Below are 20549 nucleotides of genomic sequence, written 5' to 3'. Positions count from 1 at the left end.
AAATTTATGCAAGTCCATATCTTATGACAGAAATGATGAAAATGGAATCATTGCGTGCCACGAACAAATTCACATTTCCCGCATTATGTATGATAAGTAAGTATAATATTTGCGTGTTTCGGTTGTGAATTTTTTAATGAAGAATAGTTCTTGGAAGCAGTCTGCATGCATCTCAAATAGACTTGCACACATATGCTCGTACAAAAAATATAAGTTGCACTTTATTTACATACTTTCGTGAAGACACATAAAACATACATATCTGTGGACATTTGAAAGAACAACTTAAGTCTATCTGCCAGAGACAAAAAAAGAAAAATAGCAGAAGTCGACAAACCTTGTTTCACCGTCAATGAAACAAATTTTGTACATACAGTATATTTTGCTTTGCTGCCTTTATGCTTAAGTGCACATTTAAGATACCTACCCTTAAATGCGCATTAGCGGCATTATTTTTAACATTTATAAGGAAACTCCTCCGATAGGTGCATTCAACATACCTGCACATTGGCGATACCTGCCTTAAAAATTGTGCAACTATTATTAACTATCAAAGAAAGTATTAGGTTTACCTGCACTGGCGCTACAATTACCTAATTTTACAAGCTTTTATTTATTTTGCTCATCTCGCAGAACAACGAAAATGGCTATCAATTAATGTAGTTATATAGATAATTAGATACCATTCGGTAAAAATTTCGCTCGCAGTAATTTCTACGTGGTAAGTGCTCCTCCATTATTTGGTTTCATAGGGATTCGGATACCTTCCTCATTGAAGTAGTAAAGTAAATTCGCTTAAGTGCTTTTTTCGGTTAAGTGCACAAGTTTTTCGTGCAAAGAAGGATGGGCAGCTAAGCAAAATATACTGTATATTGAAATAAATATTAAATTATTTGATCGCTATTCACAACCTTTTAAAATCCTTCTTCAGTCTTCTTTTAAGTAAAATTAATTGTTCTGATGGTAAAAAAGAGCTTTTCCGACATATGCTACTTTGGTTTTCCGTGAAAGGTAGACTTAAGTTGTTCTTTCAAATGTCCGCAGATATGTATGTATGTGTGTATGCAAGTACATAAATACATATGTATGTATGTAGCCACTACACATTATCCACTTACATGGCTTGCTTTTTATTGCTGCGTACTATAATTTAAATTTATTATTCTTATTTTTATGATCTATGCAAACTACTATTTTATGAATATTTACAGGGTTATCCGAATATGAGCTGTTCCGTAATCATAGGCTGCGGTTAATTTTTCACACAAAGAATACAATCCGTCATATTAAATCAAAACTTAAATTTGGCAGCAAAGGAATTTTTTCAGATGAGGTGCATTTTCACCATATTTGCTGTGTTCACATAGCCCTTACCAGCAACAACGTAAAAATTAGAATTACGCGATGATAAAATCTACTTTGTGCTTTACAGGTGTCAGAAGAGCAAATTCGATGCCAGATTTGTTGTGGGTGAGAGGCTCTGTCCCCACTCTGTGGTGATTGAGCTTAATGCCACAATCGCATAAATGTTTCGGTCATTTGCGTCCACGCTTTGGCAGGGGAGAATGGCATGAATGAATGAATGTCAGTATTCTACATTTTCAAACGAAGATAGTTAGGACATACTTAAAAATAGTCGTTAACTAATTATTAAGAAATGAGTTGAAGCGATTGTTGATAACTAGTCTGCAGCACTAAGTCCTAGCATAAAATAATTCATCAGGCTATATAGTAAAGGTTTAGCTGATGACATAATGAGTTATAAAACTGCATACCAAAAAAGTTTTCAAAAAATTCTGAATAACAATTTTAAATTTTGGTGAAAATTAGTTGATTTTTTTTATTTTTGTACAAAGTTGGATATGTAGATTTATATGGTGTTTGTTATATAGCTAGCTAGAATTTTACAAAAATATATTAAACATTAAATAAACCAAAGATTTATAACCAAAACTGCTCTACATAAGGTTAGTTTATTATTTCTGCCACCAGTATAAATATTAATTTCGCTACCGGATTTTCCACCAAAAAGTGTCCAATACTTATATATTTTTTAGTGTTTGGAATGTTTATAAAATGTTAGGACCTGCGACATTCTGAAAAAACACAACCAAATAAAAGTTAGGAACCATGACATAGGGTGCAATATCTGAATAGTTTCCTTTAAAGTTCGATTCCCCATACAGGATATGTCTGCTTATTGTATTTGCAACTTTTTGTGCGTTTGTTGACCAGCGATGACCAGGTAAACCCTCAAGAAAGCTTTAAAAAGCTTTGAACGCCGGCTATATTTTGGTCGTTTGGAAGTTAAGCGGATATTTCCCTGCAGAAAAAAATTATCAATTGATAAAAAATAACCCTCTTGTAGTTGGCATTTTTGCGGGATTTCTATAAAATATATTATTTGTAGTTGGCTACAAAAAGCTAACTTGAAACAAGTGGACAAGTAATGCAGGGGTAATGAAGGAGATTGTTTTCTTTAAATGCGTTTCTATTTAAATATCCTGCACTTCGTAAATACTTTTTCAAATTTAGGACAAATAAAAGGAAGATCGAAGTTTCATATTATCATTTTGAAGTTATGTCTGATGGAGTGGAATATGGGACCACCTGCAGCAGAATATGAAAACAAATATGAAATGTAATAAAATAAATAAAGTAAATAAAAATTAATATAAATAGTATATTTTTTTCCTATTGATATTATGTGTCCAAAAGTAGTTAATTACAAGTTAGTACATCAAATTCAGAGTTAACCACCCTTGACTAATTCGCGGCCATCGCCATAGAAATATAGTTAGCTTTCGTCAAAGAAAATATACAGATAATAAGTGACTTTTAGCTCATTCCTAATCAACTTAAAGTTAGCTTATAGTTAGATTCATTTCCTGCAGGGTTATTCTACACAGTGTAAATGTACTTACATACATATGTACATCTGAAATAGGGAAGAATGTCTACACTCGATCGATGAGCAAAAAACGCAGGGCTGCCGGTGAACCAGGAAGCACGGAAATCACACTTCATGAGTCTCTCATTAAGTCTCTCTTGGGGTACGCCGCAGAAGCGTAAATCTAATCTCATGACACGACTCTTGCAATGTTCGAGAGAAACATTCTGCGGAAGATGTACGGCCTTTACACGAAATCGGAGACAATAGAACATTGAGGTGTACGATCTTTATAACAGTAGAGACATAACAATACCGATATTACGTTGGTTAGGCCACGATCAACAAACGAATGCTCCATGCCCTACCGTTGAAAGTATTCAATGCAGTACACTTTAGTGATGATAGAGGAAGTCGAGTTTAGAATGGACTTTCCATTATTTCATTACTCACCCTTCGTTACGTAACGGTTGTCATTTCCCAGCACAAATTCCAAAAATACATATGCATGTAAAGAACTACTAGTAAGAAATAAGGCCCAGATTTTTATTGTTTTTTTTCAAACTTTTATTTTACTGCAATAAATTATCTTCATTGGGTTTTTACAGGAATAATTATTGTGAAGATTTTCAATAAAACACTACTTATTATCACAGTATTAAAAACAAATAAATATATGCTAAATATTACTAACTTACTGTTAGTTACTAAGTGCCTAATACCTACGGACATATGAAGTTTACATACATATATATATATATATATACATATGTGCATACATTAATATATATATATTAGTAAACTTTAAACGTAACTTGACTATAGTGGTTTTCATTTAACTTATAGTTAACATAGTGTCACGTAAGATTATAGTGGTCGTCATGCTTATGTATTTACATACCCTGTTCATTCCTGGAAAATAATATATTTTTTTTTTTTTTTTTTAATATAAAGGTTGCATGTATTTACGTTTCACTTAATTTAGTATAAGTTTTTATGATTTTAGTTGTTTCTTTTTTTATGCCTAAATTACCCACTAACGCACTCACAACACTGGCTGGTAATGTAGGTGCTTACATAAATACATATAACTCAATTTTTTTTAATACTATTTACCCTTTTCACTAAATTTTCACATGCGTACATACATATGTACATATGTACATTATGTAAATGAACATACAACATAGATTCATAAACTTATTTCAATAAACTTGCACACAAGGGTAACTTCAGATTGTATTTAAAAAAAGGAATTTAGTTGTTAATAAAATATTCAATTAAGGAATGCACATAAATTTTTATTTTTTTTTGTATCAAAATGAGACCTTCTTAAGCTCAAAATACATATGTACATACATATGTATATATTTGGACTACAAACAAACCCATACCTGCAGGGAGATTTTTTTATTTTCAATTTTCGCTTTTGTAAATTTTACTTTGATTGCCTAATTAAACACTTAATAGTTATATTCTTACTTTGTTTCATTTGCTCTATTTGAAGGGGTGTTTTAGTGCATCATCATCATGTAGGGCGATTCACTGCCATTGTCACCGGTCGGACTGTCCATTGAGGGGTTGATACGTTTCTCCTTCTGTCGTCGGTTGCAAAACCAAACGCGTACCACTTCTTTCTCCATGCATAGACGATCGGCCAGTTTGCTGATTTCTTCACTTGTCGGCTTCTGATTCATCATGAAGGCTTTCTCCAGCGCTCCCCGTATTGAGGTTTCAATAGACGTACGCTTTTTTCGCCGCCGACCCATAACTTCCGGTGTACTCACTGTTTGCAGGGCAGCAGGATCGAAAACTCTGTAGATTACAAATTAAAGATAGTAGCATTCATAAATCCAAAAAGTGTTCCATTTGGGTTATGGAAATAGTAAAGCGGTATTTAAATAGCCCTGCCATGGTAATGGTATTGGCAATGATGATGGTAATGGAGAGAGGGTCAGTTCTTTCAACAACCACCGATATGAGTAGAAATATTCTAAAAACTTGAAGTTAATATGACTTTTCCTTTTGAAAGCTAAAGGCCGTATACTTACTAAGTAGATTCAGCTGTAGAGCGCTCTAAATAGCGTTTTCCAGAAACCATGTATAGAACATGGGCTGAGTAAGCTGAGTTTTTCCGAAACTACGAAAAACTAGTTTCCAATTATTCTCAAGCTTTAATCACGCACGAACCGGTTACCCCATCGTACCTGAGTTTTAGCGTTGTCAGTATCTTACTTCGTTTTCAAATAGAAAATATCCGTAGAGTAGCAACAATTAAATACATACTTACAATTTTTTTGGATCCTATTGCCTTCAGTGCTGCCTGACTGTCGACAAAAATGCTGGATTTTTCTGCTGGAACTCCACTAATAAGTAAAAGACTAGCCGCCTTCTCTATAGCCTAGAGTATAGATTAGGCTGATCCAATTCTGTGTTTGCTCGAAGGACCTGCATATCAACCGGTCCTTTCCTTCCATCCTCCGAACGACTGCAGTGTCTTTCAAGTCAGATCTTTGCTATAGAGAGGGCGGCCTATATTTTACTTAGTAGTAGAGTTCCAGAAGAAAAAGTCACTATTTTTGTAGACAGTCAGGCAGCACTGAAGGCTAAAATAGTGAAATCGGCTGGCATCATCACTGAGCCGTATCAACGTCACCCTATGCTGGGTACCAAGACATAGCAATATTGAATGGGATGAGTCGGCTGATGAGATATCCAGATGCGGCTCAGAGATGCCAACAGAACTAGCAAATATCTTCGTCTTACTACCTTTTAGTGATCACGTTTGAAAAATTTATGAATATACCGTGGCCGCGACTGATGACTTGTGAAACAAACGGGAAGACTGGGAGATCAAAAGATTATTATGGCCGCGGCTAAGTAGGAGAAAGACAAGGCACATACTGAAACTCAATAAATCTGCGGTAAGAGCTGTTACCGGCGTTATCACAGGACCACTGGGCTATATCACCAACACTTCAACGGTGGCGAATACAAACAAGTACTCTCTGCAGAGGCTGCCATGATGAGGATGAGAAAGCGTCAATTGACTTTCCGTGTCGATGTCTAGGTCTACAGACAAAGCGCCTCAAGAACTTCGGTTCGCACTTGTTCAACTGTCTGGGCGAGATAGCGGAGGTGCTACTGTTGGATCCCTTCGGCATCATTAGGGATAGTTCTTGTTTCCATTGAATAATGGCTTGAAGCTACTATTTCGATTATAGGTACGTGTCTCCTTCTGACACTCACTTAATGAGGGCACTCACAATGGACAATTCTGTATCCGAGTGAAAGTATGGGGTATTCCACACACGCCCTCCTAACCTAACCCAACCTGCAGTAGCGGTACTGTATATTAACTAATAGACAAACTGCTATCACACCCCTAAGCAAGGCCCGAAAATTCGCCATTAAACCAGAATATGAACACAGATTATTATTATTATTATTATTGTTAGGGCATATATAGCCCTGCGACCTACATAGCTAGATCTATTGTGCTAACCCTTATCGAGTCACTCCAACCTTAGGCTGTTAATGAAATTAAGCACTTTTGAGGGTGTCGTGTTCCAGATACTGAATGGAGACGATATTCGCTCTCCAAGGTGTATAAGTCTGAATCGAGTTATACGCGGACAATCACATAGTATATCATCATCGGATCATCCTCTAGCCCACAAAACCTGCAGTTCGTCTCCTCAGAGAGTCCCATCTTGTGCAAATGGCACCTCAGTCTGCAGTGTCCTGTCAGGTATCCGGTGAGAGTTCTTAAACCCTCTCTGCTAAGATTTAGCAGCCGTTCGGAGATTCCTCGAGAGGGAGTTATGAATCTTTTGGACTGCCGATTACCCTTTGTCGAGCGCCATTGGGTTGTAACTTGGAAGTCCTTCCATCCCCTTAGGAGCTCTGACCTCTAGACCTTGAGGACAGCCACGAGTGGCCGTTACCTTTTGCCTACTACCTTCTAGTTCGACTATTATGGTTCTGGACTTCAGTGTACTTATGACCCAGTCGGTTATGAGTTTAGGAATGTCCTTCCTTGTCATACTCGGTATATCGAGAAATGCACACAGGGAAATCTGTTTATACTCCATTGCCTTTTCAATAGCTTGGGTTAGGCCATGTATTACAGTAGTGGTAGATTTCCCTGTTTGATAGGCATGTTTCACAAAGTGGTTTAACCTTGAGGTAGGTTTCCCTGATATGAAAATCAATTAGTTTTTCTAAGGTTTTGATCAGAAAAGAGCTTAGGCTTATGGGTCTATACGCCTTTGGGAGATGATCTTGTGTCTTCCCCGCTTTGGGTATGAATATGACCTTTACCTCCTTCCATGATGTCGGAATGTAAGCAAGAAGTAGGCTTGCTCTCAGAAGTCTGAGTATGGTACCGGATATGGACCCAAGGCCCTGCTGCAGCAGGAATGGATAAATACCGTCCAGACCAGGAGATTTATGCATTAAACGTTGAAATAGCCCACTGCAACCTTTCACTGTTGACAATTCTGTCCGCTAGGCCTCTTGCCATTTTGTTCACACGCACTGCGTTAACGGTGTCCACGTTAGTACTTGGGCCTTTTGTGATGCAGCGGGAAGTGGGTCTCCAATAGAAGCCTGCTTGTTTCCTCAGGTGTAACAGTGTAGGTTCCGTCGGGTTTTTTCAAAGTGCATAGCCCGTTCAAATTATCCAATTTAAGGGCCTTCTGTAGGCGCCGAGCCGCCGGCAGGAAAGATATTCCCCCCGCAGTACTCACGCCATGTGTCCCTTTTGGATCTTCTGAGATCTATTATCAATTATGTAATGAAAAAAGATACTTCAGTTTCGAGGCGATCAACGAACGAAATATTGGCCTACTTAGAAATGCTGTCCTTATTTGACGTTATTATCTGGTTAAACCAGACTACGTCAGTTGAAATCAATGAACTAACTTAGGAAAAGTTTTTATAATGATTTAATTTACTTACCCTCCGGTCGCCTGTATCGTACGATCTGCGTCTTCCAGCCATTTCTGTAGCAGCGGCTTCAGCTTACACATATTCTTAAAGCTCAGATTCAATGCTTCAAAACGCGATATCGTCGTCTGCGAGAAATCATTTCCGTACAATTTGCCCATGGCTAAGCCAACATCGCCTTGCGTGAAGCCCAACTTTATGCGTCGTTGCTTGAATGTCTTGGCGAACTGCTCCAGCTCCTCAAGATCGGTAGTCTCTTCCGGCGACGGTTCACCGCCTAAACGCTGAGCCGCACCAGCAGCATGTTTTAGCATTTGGGGAGTTTGTGGGGCTCCACTGATAGTGTTCGGTGTAAGTATCCCGCTGACCTTGAGGCTAGTGCCTGGATTGGGCGGCGTTATTTGACTGTGGGTGCTGGTATTGAAATTCGTGTGGAGTGGCAACGGCGATGATGCCGGACTATGTAAGGGCGTGTGAGTGGGCGTAGAAGTGTGCATACTGCGAGATTTCGGCGTTTCTTCTAATGGTTGCTGTTGTGATGCATGGAGATGCGGCTGTTTTTGCAGCTCCTGCTGCTTCTGCAGTGATTGTAACTGTTGCGTGGCTTGTGTGAGCGCTTGAATGCGACTGTGAAATAGGAACTGTGCTGCGGCGACTTGAGTGGCCATGCTTGGATCATCGGGCGGTATCCCTAACGCACCGCTGCGCAATATATCGATATAATTTTGGAACTGCTGATGCAAAGCGGTCTGCTGTTGTTGCAACGCTTGCTGGAACTGCGTGAAGTCTTGCGGGGAAATCGATGTGCTGAGCGGGAGGGAAAATAGCGGACTACCTAGGCTCAGGCTTGCGCTCGCCGCCGCAGCCAATTGGGCCTGTTGTGTTGAGAAGTTTGGCATGGGATATGTGTTGTTAGAGAGGGGCACAGCCGCAGAATCACCGGTTGTTATTGCTGGTGACGTACGACTGGCGCGCAACGACTTCAAAGACGGCGATGGCGATTGTAAGCTTTGTCGAGAACTTTCACTGGTCAAATTGAGCGCACCTGACTCTATGTCTCTCATAGGCTCAACATCTTGTGCGGCGGAGAATTTTCCCTCCTGCGCATTGTCAGAGCGGTGCAAAACATCCAACAAGTGAGACTTGAGAGTGGGCAGTTGATGATGTTGTTGGTGTTCTTCGTGTGGCGTGGCAAATGCTGTCGGACTTTGGGGGGACAAACAACGATCGCTTGAATTCCCTGTCGCCGAATTATTATCCCCACAATCAGAGGCTGAAAGATGAAAAGGAGAAATAAGGTAATGGTTAAATTTATGCATTACCGGTGTTTTTAAAGACGAAAAACTTTTACAAATAAATACAAAATGCAAATATGAATGAAAATGAAAATGGAAATGGAAATTTTCGTTCGAATACTTGAAAACCCTTTCAGTTCGCACGTGCCCCTTTGATGTGAACTCAATCGATATGTTTACTTATGCTGAGCACATACACTTCTTTCTCGGGCTTTGGTTACTTTATAAATGACCACTTTGTGTTAGTTTAACGCTTCATAAAAATTCAACTTAACTATGCAAAATTTTCTGCAAAGCCCAAGCAGCGCACATGTGAGCATCTAGTATTTATATGTATAAAGGTGTAGATGTATGTTTATATGTACATACATCCATAGCCATTTGTTGCAGCCCAACCCAGCCCACGCAAGGGACAAGTGGTTGAAACGTCAATGCTTACACCTTTTGCATAATTTTAGCATAAGCAAACACAATTTCTCAATTTCCCTATGCGAAATGAGGAGTAAAACGGAAAAGGAAACTCGCAGTACTTTTTTTGCAAAATTTTAAATGTGGTCAATTTCATAGTCCGTTGAATTTTCAGTTTTCCCTCCCCTATTCTATGCGCTCATTCAAATGTGTAGTAAGTGAAAATCTTTCACAAGTAGCCACATTCAATCCAGCTGAGCTCACAATTGCCAGTTGTTTTGTAAAAGTGTTCATGTTTTCCAATTTGGCTCTGAGATGTATGGTAGAATATTGGAACCGATTCAAAAGCGAAACTATGAATGTTTTCTTTTCATTTCACAGTTCAGTTGCATGAATGCTCGAACTGCAAATATCAAACAAATATTTTCTAATATCAAGTAGAATTTGAAATAAACGGAAGATACGCCCAATTTGTATAAATTTACTTGATAAATATGCAGATGCAGCCTCATCCTCAAGTTTATGTTTCAATAATTTCACTTACACATACATATATATGTACATACATTCATACAGACATTACTAAATATCCTAATCCAAATATACAAGAGTTTTAGTTGAAGTTTCTTGTTGGGAACAAACGTATCTTAAAAGAAGTTAGTTTAAAGAACGGTTCGGAATATAAAGGAAACTACTGATTAAGTAAATGGGCAGCAAAATATGTAGGTACCTATCTACTATTACATTCATAAACAATTTTTTGGAGTAAAATGTCAAACAAGAATACTGATTTAACTATGACTTGATTGAGGAAGTCTCAGACCTTTTACATATGTATATAAGGGTGTTTCAGTACAAAAACCGCAACTAGTATTTTTGTGAGTATATTTTAAAAGCTGTTAAGCGAAATCATAGGTGTTTATAACTAATAATAATAATAGATTGGCGCTAACAAAATGTGCAATTACTTGGACGAGCTTCTCAATCGATTTGTAGCGTGCGCCAGATTTTTTGGAATTTTCTTGAGTATGCAGTTTTGTAGCCCATTAAATTCTAGTTTAAAAATGTACGTTTCGCGTTGATTTTTGAGAATTTTTTTGTTGAAGGTGTTTTGCATATTTTCCATACAAAGTATTTTCGAAATATTTTTTTTGTATTGAAAAAGCTGCGTGGAAAAAAAATGTCAAAAATCAACGGTCGTAGCTAGTACTTCAAACTTGCACTTTGGTATAATAAAATTTATTGGGCAACAAATCTGCATACTCAAAAAAATTCTAAAAAATCTGATTAAAAGTTTGAAAACTTGCATGAAAATTTATTGAACTTTTGCAAATGTTGCACAAAGTTCAGAAATTATATTTTTATGTTGTTTGTTGTTGAATGAGCCATATTTTTATAAGAAAATAGCGGAAAATTTTTTGAAAAGAAATTGTGGCCTAATAATAATAGATTGGCACTTACACAATCCTCCGATTTGTGGCGTGCGCCTTGATGTTGTTACACGAAGGGGAGGGACCTACAGTTTTACACCGACTCCGAACGGCGATTATATATTTATGAGAGCCGATTTCTGCCAAACTCGCTCAATTTTACTGAATCGTCGGAACTTTTGGAAATCGGTAAAAAACCACAGCCTTTCTTACCAAGTAGTTTAAAGAAAGTTGAAAAATGATATTTAATAGTTGTGCCGGGTATATACAGTTTGGTTTTGCCCGAACTTATACTTCCTTACATGTTTTGTTTTCAAATAAGTTAGCATTTAATGGTGCAGACGGGGCATTGAATTGCTATAAAATCGTTAAAAAATTAGATATTTTTCGGCCGAATATGAATATTTCCCTACTGAAATATTGAAAACATTAAATTATTACATATTTTTCGTTATTATTCCTTGCACATTATCGATATCGGCAAGAATACTTAAATCAAACTTCAGATACCTAAATCGATATAATTTTCTTTATATGTGTAGTTATCGGCATATTAAAATTTTCGAGAATCACTTGGCATAGCTTTCCTTTCAGTAAAAGTCTGATTTCTGTTAAGCTTTTTAACCCGACGACGGTCAAGGTAATATATATATTAGACTGCACCACCAATAAAAAGTTGCAGTTTTTCCGCCGGGACTACAAAATTTATTATATTTTAAGACGACCACCGTAATATTTGGGAAAAATATTTAGATTTGAAAATACCTCCAAAATGGATTTTTTTTATGAATAAAAATAGTTTCTTAAAGAACTTTTTGAAAAAAGTTTCCTCAGATGACAAAACAGATTAGGCTTAAAAAATCTGCATAAAAATATTTAAAAATCTTTTCAACAGAATCGTAACAATGAGATTTTTGATGCTGCTTTTTACTATTTTCAAAGATTAATTTACGAAAAACTTTAATAACTGGGCCAATATTATTCTGATTTAGACTTATGGGATCTCGGTAGAAAACCATTTTCCCACTTTTTTTTATTTATGTGAAAAAAAGTCGTTCGTGTCCCATTTTTTTTTTTCAAATACCAACACATCTTAGTTCAACTTTGAATGACGTCCGTTCCTCCTAGAAGAGTTTAGGTTCAGTTATTCAAGTTTTTCTTATACCAATCTTTGAAAAAAGTTAAAAAAACAGCATCAAAAATTTCATTATAAAGCCAGTTTCTTTAAATTTAAAATGACGTTAAGATGAAGTCTCTACGATGGGTAGAACCCGAGATATAATGATTTGAAGGAGTACATGATTGGTCAGAATCACGAAAAAATGCAAACTTTGACAGATCATATGTATCTCCAAAGAAAAAAGCGAAAAAAATTACTCGAGCACGTGTTACCTTATTCTATGTACATATAGCACCCATAAAAAAAAATTTTAAGCCAATCGAAAGTGTGACACCAAATTTGTTGTCCGATATGAAAAAGAATGTCTTATTTTAAGTATATGTCCTGGAATTGTAGAACTCACTTAAAAATACTACTTTCTCTGCTAATTATATTATGTTCTTTAGTCTTAAGTAATTTTTGCTGTTTTAGTTATATGTATGTACTGTTATGAATTTTTTGTTGCGCTGTAAAAGATCTTTCTTTTGATCTTTTTGTGCTAATGATTTTATTAATAAATGAAATGAAAATATTAGGGATGGAATTATCCGTATAATCTGATATCTGTAAATCCATTCGAATATGCGTATATATGGATATCCGGTTAGTAACCGTTCATTTTGTTATCCGGATGTCCGGCTAGTATTCGTTCATTTAGTTATGCGGGTATTCTAAACTGAGTTTGAACGTATTTGTTAAATTGTTCCCAAAAAGTTGCAAAATAAATAATAGAACAGATCACAGTGGTCTTGAAACAATGATAGGTATGACTAAAATGCCAACCAAAACTGCTTGCATACCTGTTTTGGAAGGCACCCATACACCATTATGCAGTTGGAATTAAAATCATATCTGCTCCTATGCCTAAAATATTGTCAAATGAAAATTTGGAAAAAATTTAACTGCAATTGTTAGTATTTCTTGTTCAACAGAGTATTCTAAAGTTATCGTTTTGTATATTAGTGTAAAAAAAAAACAGATAGTATTTTTCTCGATGATAATATTTCTGGTGTAAGCTATTTGATTGCACATCATGTCTTCTATAAGTCATCCGCAACATAAGTGTAATCACGAAGAGAACAGATTTAAAGTGTGCGCGCCTTGTGGGAGAAAGATTAAATTCGGATCGTCAAAACCTTCAGAATTTAATATAACCGGAAAATTGGAGTGTCTTATTAAAAAATACGTTAGTGAAAATTTTAGATTGACCAATTCGAAGTTCCCATTAGGCATTTGTGGTACATGTCGTAGGGTTCTCTGTGACCGAGATAAGGATATACCAAATGCAACGCGGCCTCTTCCAAACATGCCTAACTATGAAGATTCGACAAAAGAAACAAGAACAACTTCATGCTCTTGTTATATCTGGCTCACTGCTCGGGCAACCAGCCATCCAAAAGTTATACAAGGGAGAGCACATACCTTAAATGTATTGAGTGAAAAAAACTCCACCAATGGGTTGACTGCTTTGTCAGTTGGGTCAGAATTAAAAAATCATGTAAGTAAACTCGCTAAAGCCTTCCGAAGCACAGAAATGTCGGAAACATTAAAAATTCACGTGCTTCTAAATCATTTGGAACATTGTCTGCATTTTTTAGGCAACGACAGCTTCGGAATGTGGTCGGAGCAAGCTGAAGAATCCATTCATGGCGTATTTTTAAGATTTTGGCTCAATTATAAAGTTAATTCGATTGACGACCCTAAATATATAATCAATTAAAAAAAAAACTGTCGTTGAATTTTCATCAAAACACATATGAATTTATATAAAATAATATTTTATATTGACTTTGTAAATTTATAAAATTTATGCAATAAGAATTATTAAAATATGCAATTATGTAATATTATCTCTTGAATAACTAAGTTAAAATATTTTATGCTTATATAAGAAAGTGTTATAATTATATTACCATAGACCTTCGCGATTATATAACTGGATTTGGAAAGTTCTAGATCAACATTTTATAATATTTTAAGCATAGGAGCAGATGGAATTTTATTTTCAACGAAATTTTGATCTATGATTATGTACAAAGACAGTTATGTAAGCCGTTTTGGTTGGCATTTTAGTCATAGCTATGGTTGCTTCAAGACCACTGTGAGATATCCGGATATCTAAACATTATTCGAATATCCGAATATTAACATACTATTCGGGTATTGAAAAACCACTTCTTTGCTAAAGAGCGTTTGTATTTATCATATTTGTGTAAATATTGATGAATTGCTTAGTCACAAAAAATCTGAAAGTCACAATATAAATTCTAGGCAGTATTTAAAAAAAGTTGCCTAACTTCGACAATTTTTATGCGATTTCAATAAATGGGATATCATGTTGTTTTAAATGAAATGTAATTTTGGCAATGCTACATATTTTAAAATTGTGGAAATGATCGATGGTCAAAACTTAAAAAATTAAGAGAAATATAAATATGGTTTTATTTACCCCATAAAAAATCCCAACAAGCCAAGTCCGACAATAGATTATTGTATACCATTTTAAAGGCCTATATATCGTCTTCTTAGATCATATTTGACCTTTGAAATCGAATCAAAAATAGTCATTCAAAAACTCGTAAATCTACAAAATCGTATTTTCTGACCTAAACCGATAGGTCTCGATCTCTATCTAAGTGACCCTTAAAAAATCTATAAAAATAGGCAATAATATTTCTCATGAACACGAATAAAATTAGGGGGTAGGGTCTTGAAATTTCGCAAAAATACATTTTCGGTGGGACCCTAATGTACATATCCATACATACATACATACACATCGTCGTTTAAAGTACAAAACCGCGTATCGTCATTCTGCAAAACCGCGTAACTAAAATTTGCAAACAAAAATTTAATTTGCCCACACAAGCTCTTGGCTCAATCCTTATCCATTCGTCCTGAAATGTACTAGCCAGAAATGCGATTGCTTTCTAAAAAAGAGAACCATTTTGAAATATGAGTGTTTTTACGCTCTAGAAAATAATTTCTACAACTTCACATACGCGGTTTTGCATTTTGCATATACGCGGTTTTGCACTCTAAACGACGATATGTATGTGTGTTCCGACGTAAGTATGTAAATTCTTCACGAAAAAATCTCCACATGCTGATTCTAACCAAGCCGATGAAAATTTGAATGCAGTAACAATAAATTACACATACAGGCTCTCAATTTCTCTTCTCTTACGACAAATGCATTAACATATGTATTTACATACATACTTATGACATAAGCAAGTGAAGTCCTTTTTAGATTTGATGACTTACTTGACTGAATCGACTGTGGTCTGAATGCCTTTGCCATATGTTGCTGGACATTTGGAAAATTTGCCTTCTTGACACACACACACAGATACATAAGTAAACACATATCTAGATGTAGATACGTGTAATATTTGGTATTCAGATGATGTGCAGATTTCTTATATTGGGAGAAGTTAAGACAGTGGCGCTTTTCACTTCAAACACTATCAAACTGAGAGGGGTTAGGTAATTAGAAAAAAATTAGATAAGCTTTAGCTTATAAGTTTTATTAAAAATTTAGTAGACTGCCCTTAATAATGCTCAATTATACAATTTATAATTTTATTTTTATTTTTTTGTCTTATATAAATTTGTGCATTTATAAACTCTGTAAATCTAGCATGTGGCACGGTATTCCCAGCGCCACTGCCTTTTTTATACCCATAAAATCACAGTTTGGTCAGTAGCATGTGGCCCGGTTTGCATGCAGTTTCCATAAGAGCGCCTGCACTCGTAAACGAAGCTGAAAAAATATGTAAATTTGATCACATAGCAGCAAAAATTGCCAAATCTCTGCATGTGGGGCAATGCAAAAAACCAATGAAGATATGCGCATACATATGTATGTATGAATTCTACACAATATGGAATGTATCGGTATATTTTTGCATTTTACATACTAAATGTCGATGTACGCACATAAAAATATACTTATGAACATTCAAACGTATTTATGTGTGCACAATGTACATATATATGGAATATTTACAAAAACTTCAAATTCAGACTCAAAAAGGATAAACCAGCTGGTCATCCTCATATTAACACAGCGGAACCCCAAATGCAGCCAAGTGTGAATTGCAAATTTTTGACCCCTCATACACGAAATAGGGTTATGAATAATAATGAAGCAATTGAATATTAAATTTACATACTACCAAATTACAAATATATTTACATATGTACATATATGTAAGTGTTTGTCTCGTTAAATCGATGGGCAACCGAAATGGGATTAGACTTCAGGAATACACATGTACATATGTGTGTTTGTGCATCCTATATGTGATCCTACATATACATATAAAGTACATATAAACATAAAAATCTGGTTTTAAATTTATAAGCTTTTTTAATGATTGCTTTGACAGCCCAGCCAACTAATCCACGACATGACAAATCGACTAGTAATAGCACTAAAAAATAAAAGCTTGTAAAAAGTATCACTATTGGTTTAATACACGTTGCATTAAAATGAAACTTTAAACAGTATAATTTTTCGATTTCAATATAACCATTAATAGTATAAAAAGTGGATTGAAAAATATTAGATTTGTATTTTGGTTATTAATTTGATTAGGAAAACCATAAGTTTTACTTTTTGATTCGTTTTGGTTTCAATGTAACAACAAACAAGTAAAGAAGTATAAGTTCGGGCGAAACCGAACATTACCCAGTCGGAAAAGTAGTAATGATAATATTACTGCTAACTATGAAATCAGCATTCTAAGGTATTCAAAAAGTTCCAAAAATTTCATATTAAAACACATTCATTTCTCGATACTAGGTAATGCAAAATAGAATACCCCACTTTTCTTAGAACATCGACCTGGGGGAAAAAAATGCATTTTCGAATGTGAAAAGGGTTGTTTTACTGATTATTTTTTCGATTACTATATATTACATTTTCCCACTGGGTATATACCCGGCGCCGGTATCAAATATCGTCGTTTAAACTTTCTCTAAACTACATTTGCATGATAAGCAGGGTCTTTCCCGATTTCAAACTTTTTCGATAATATGCTGAATTAGAGTTAATGAAATAATTGAACCAAGTTTGGTAGAAATCTAACGAGATACACCTTGTAGTCATAAAGTTTTATTATTATTATTATTTGTTAAGAGATTGTTGTAACTAATAACTTGGAGTAAATTAACTTCCTCAGCTATTGAAATATAGGAGTTTTCGGATGTCTGAAATTTACCGTTATACGCAAAGTGGGTGTAGTTTTAGTCCGATTTAAATAATTTTCAACGACTTGCTTACTTTTACCAAGGTTATTAAGTGCACCGAGCAGTGATCGGGTAACAATAAGCTGGTACAGAGACACGAGGTGGACCGCTACAGTCTGACAGAGGAACACTTTTGTAAGTACTCCAATATACCACACATAGACTACATGGTCCAACGACTTTTGCAGGGTGTGGCTGAGTGTGCAAAGACGCTTGATACAATTGGTTGCTGCCAAGAGGGTTCGGGCTCAATTACTATCAGACGGAATATAAAATTAATTTTTCTTTCCTTCTTAATTACGAAAAAGTATCTGTGCACTTCACAACGACATATTTTATAACGTACATACTCAAATTTAAAAGGAGTTGGGGTGGTGATCTTTCATATGCGTATTTTTTCAATTTAGCGCTTTGTTTTTTATTCTAAAATTTTTTCCCCACACTGTACAATACCCCCTCCCAATCTGGACTTAAGGTATAAAAACGCGTTTTTCGTACTTTGAGCTTTATAATTGTTCGTAACTTAATTTCTGTTTATCCGATGAAAAAGATATACAGTGCGTACACGGTAACTGCAACCCTCAATACGTGCAATGCCTTGATTAATGCAAGTCTCTAAAACAAAACATTGTAACCTTTATAAAAGCAACTTCAAAACAATTTTACCTCATTGCCTACAACTTTCTGTGTTTATGCATGCCTTTGATTAACTAGTATTCTGGAAAAACTAAAAAGTGGTGTTTCAGTTAAAGTGATGTGTGATGAGCAGGACCGAAGAAAATAAGCAGAAAAAAGCAAATTTAAGCGCTTAAATAAACATTAAAACATTAGTAAATATGCTTCCAAGTATGCTCGAAAAGCAACCAAAAGTCTAAGTACGGTTTAATGTTTTGTTTTTTATTCGAAATTTTCATATTTCCAGTAGTGTTAATTCATCGAATTAGTTGTCACTTTTATACTATTATTAAAAATAATGCGGATTATATTACACTAAGATATGAATCCTTAATTTATTTTCAAGACTGAATTTAATTGTTTTCAAATATTTGTTATCCTCCATTTGAGTTAATCATTTTTAATCTCTTCAACAACACCAATGCTCTCCCGTAGAGACAAACCTTTGGTTTTAAATTTTTTGTGTCTAAGCGGAACTGGAATTGAAGTTACGAGTTACAAAAAAAATCGGTTTTTATGTTATTACTAGCAGTCCTTGCGAACGTCGTCCTGCCCAAAATTAATTTTTTATTTAAACATTTGGTCCAACGTTTTTACCAACAATTACGTTCCCGTTTGGTTTTGTGGTCGTCAGGAGGCATATCCTCCATTGTTCTTGTGGCAACAATTATCTGGTCCGATGGTGAATCGTCCTTAAATCTGTATGGTACAAGTTGTGGCAATTTCAAAATGAGGGAGTATCATTAGTCCACAGAAATCCACTATACGTAGACTTATTTCAGACGAAATACCTTGGAAGTGTTACAATTGTATTTGTAGGCATTTATCAAGAATTGTCTTTATTCTGTTTAGTTGCCGTAAAGCAAGGACCGCAATCGTTCTGGTGATTGATTTAACATTGGTAATTTAACTTTGATTCGTGGTGTCTCCGATTGACTTCACTTGACGATTTTTACCAATAACTCGACTCCAGCGCCACCTCTGTTGTGCAATAGTAGATATTGCCCCTACCTTTACCAATATATTTATATCTCGAATATGAGACAAATCGGTCACGCTTACCTTGCCTTGCCCCGTCCATCGCATCTTATGGATGTCGGTGCTGTCAGTCTTTATTTTCCCCGAAGACATCAACCAACGGGAAGAGGCACCATCCCTATTAAGGGTCCGGATATTCCAGGTGCATACCCTCGAATCATAGTCCTTTCTACGTTTGCCGTGATCGTCATCAAAAGAAGGGGGTATCATTCGAGGCATGGTTTTTCCATTGGGTAGGGTTTTAACGTGCAGGGACACAAACCCAGCGCCCGCGGGGTTATACGTCTTGTCACATTAGCATTAGGGTATTTGGTCGCTACACAGGGAATACGTGGATATAAATATCCGGACGAATTGAGCTGCGATTTGAACCGTAAGCAAACAAATCACTTCTGGCCACTCCCAAGTGAATGGCAAAAGCTTTGCTGTACTGCGAAATTTACAGAACATAGTGGTCAAACGCGAATATCTCAACTAAAACCCAATGTATTTTTTACATTCATAGCTCTACATACATACTTGTATACCAAATAGCCGGACAGGACGTTATTCTAAATAAAAATATAAAAAATAAAATTTTCCGTATACTAGAATGATTTCCAAAGTGGTCCAGGTCTGCGGGAGACTCGACAGGGGTCTACGTTAGCGTGAACAAATATGGGGGTCCACGAAAATTTATCTGGTTTCGATAGTAAAGAACCAAAATGGTTGCTTGATAGCCTATTTATTTATCTCAAATTTGTTTGAGTGGTGTATAGTGCTCTTGACGCACTGGTGAACTTACCGTCACTTTTTGTTATCATACATGGGGGAGCCTGGAAGGCCACCTGCAGACTAAAAAGAAACGGATGTTGGTATAACACTGAGTGAGGCGATGCGGAAACTGCCGGCGGCAGATATTTGAGCACTTGTGTCTTTTCAATGCTACAGCATAGTACGCCACCATTACCTTTGTTGATGAGATTCTAGAGAGACAGAATTCCCTGAGGGGAATGCTGCGAATCTTCACTGATGCCTCCAAAACTGACTCTGTCTGGAGTATTTTTTTCGAAGTTGATGGGGATAAGCTTCACTTTTTCTTTTGGGGAATAAGTTTAGGTCTTCCAGGCTGAGGTATCTGCAATACCCAAAGCCATTGACTAAGTGGTGGATAATAGGTGGAGGGGAGGGAGTTTACCGTTCAATCAATTAGTTTACCGTTCAATCCATTTTCGCGGATAATCCACATATTCACATTTTCAATTATGAAAATTTACAAATTATTTTATTAGCATTGAGTGTACGATTTTATATATAGCATATACATAGGAAAAAACTTGAAAGTTCGGCATTTCCTGGGAGGTTTAGGCCCGCCCCTAAGTTCCATCATTTATAATTGATATACTTATGTACATATATATTATAATTATAGTAATAACAATAGTAGTAATAAAATTAAAAAAAATTAT

General features: G+C 35.8%; 2 protein-coding genes across 2 annotated transcripts in view; one reads left to right on the top strand and one right to left on the bottom strand.

The window, feature by feature from the left end:
- Positions 1-3854: 3854 nt before the first annotated feature.
- LOC118741554 (protein nubbin-like) overlaps positions 3855-20549 on the bottom strand; it is an 81268-nt gene continuing 64573 nt past the window's right edge. Inside the window, exons 3-4 of the mRNA XM_036473552.1 lie at positions 7853-9113; positions 3855-4705 (exon numbers count right to left, since the gene is read on the bottom strand). Of these exons, the coding sequence (XP_036329445.1) occupies positions 4405-4705; positions 7853-9113 (1562 nt within the window). The 3' untranslated portion in view covers positions 3855-4404. The remainder of the gene's footprint in view (positions 4706-7852; positions 9114-20549) is intronic.
- On the top strand, positions 12895-13850 carry LOC118740388. The gene is made up of 2 exons (XM_036471900.1): positions 12895-13630; positions 13731-13850. The coding sequence occupies exons 1-2, from the start codon at positions 13166-13168 to the stop codon at positions 13791-13793; spliced, it is 528 nt and encodes a 175-aa protein (XP_036327793.1). The 5' UTR covers positions 12895-13165; the 3' UTR covers positions 13794-13850.

The sequence above is a fragment of the Rhagoletis pomonella genome, unplaced genomic scaffold (assembly GCF_013731165.1).
Source record: "Rhagoletis pomonella isolate Grant_MI unplaced genomic scaffold, Rhpom_1.0 Rhpom_scaffold_00006, whole genome shotgun sequence".
Lineage (NCBI taxonomy): Eukaryota > Metazoa > Arthropoda > Insecta > Diptera > Tephritidae > Rhagoletis > Rhagoletis pomonella.
Note: the sequence above shows the minus strand (reverse complement) of the source record. Positions and strands in the feature narration are given on the sequence as shown.

Bases quoted from the DNA above. Each gene is read 5' to 3' on its own strand.
- LOC118740388 (XM_036471900.1), top strand. From the start codon at position 13,166: ATGTCTTCTATAAGTCATCCGCAACATAAGTGTAATCACGAAGAGAAC. The intron at 13,631-13,730 runs GTAAGTAAACTC...TGCATTTTTTAG, and splicing joins GGTCAGAATTAAAAAATCAT to GCAACGACAGCTTCGGAATG.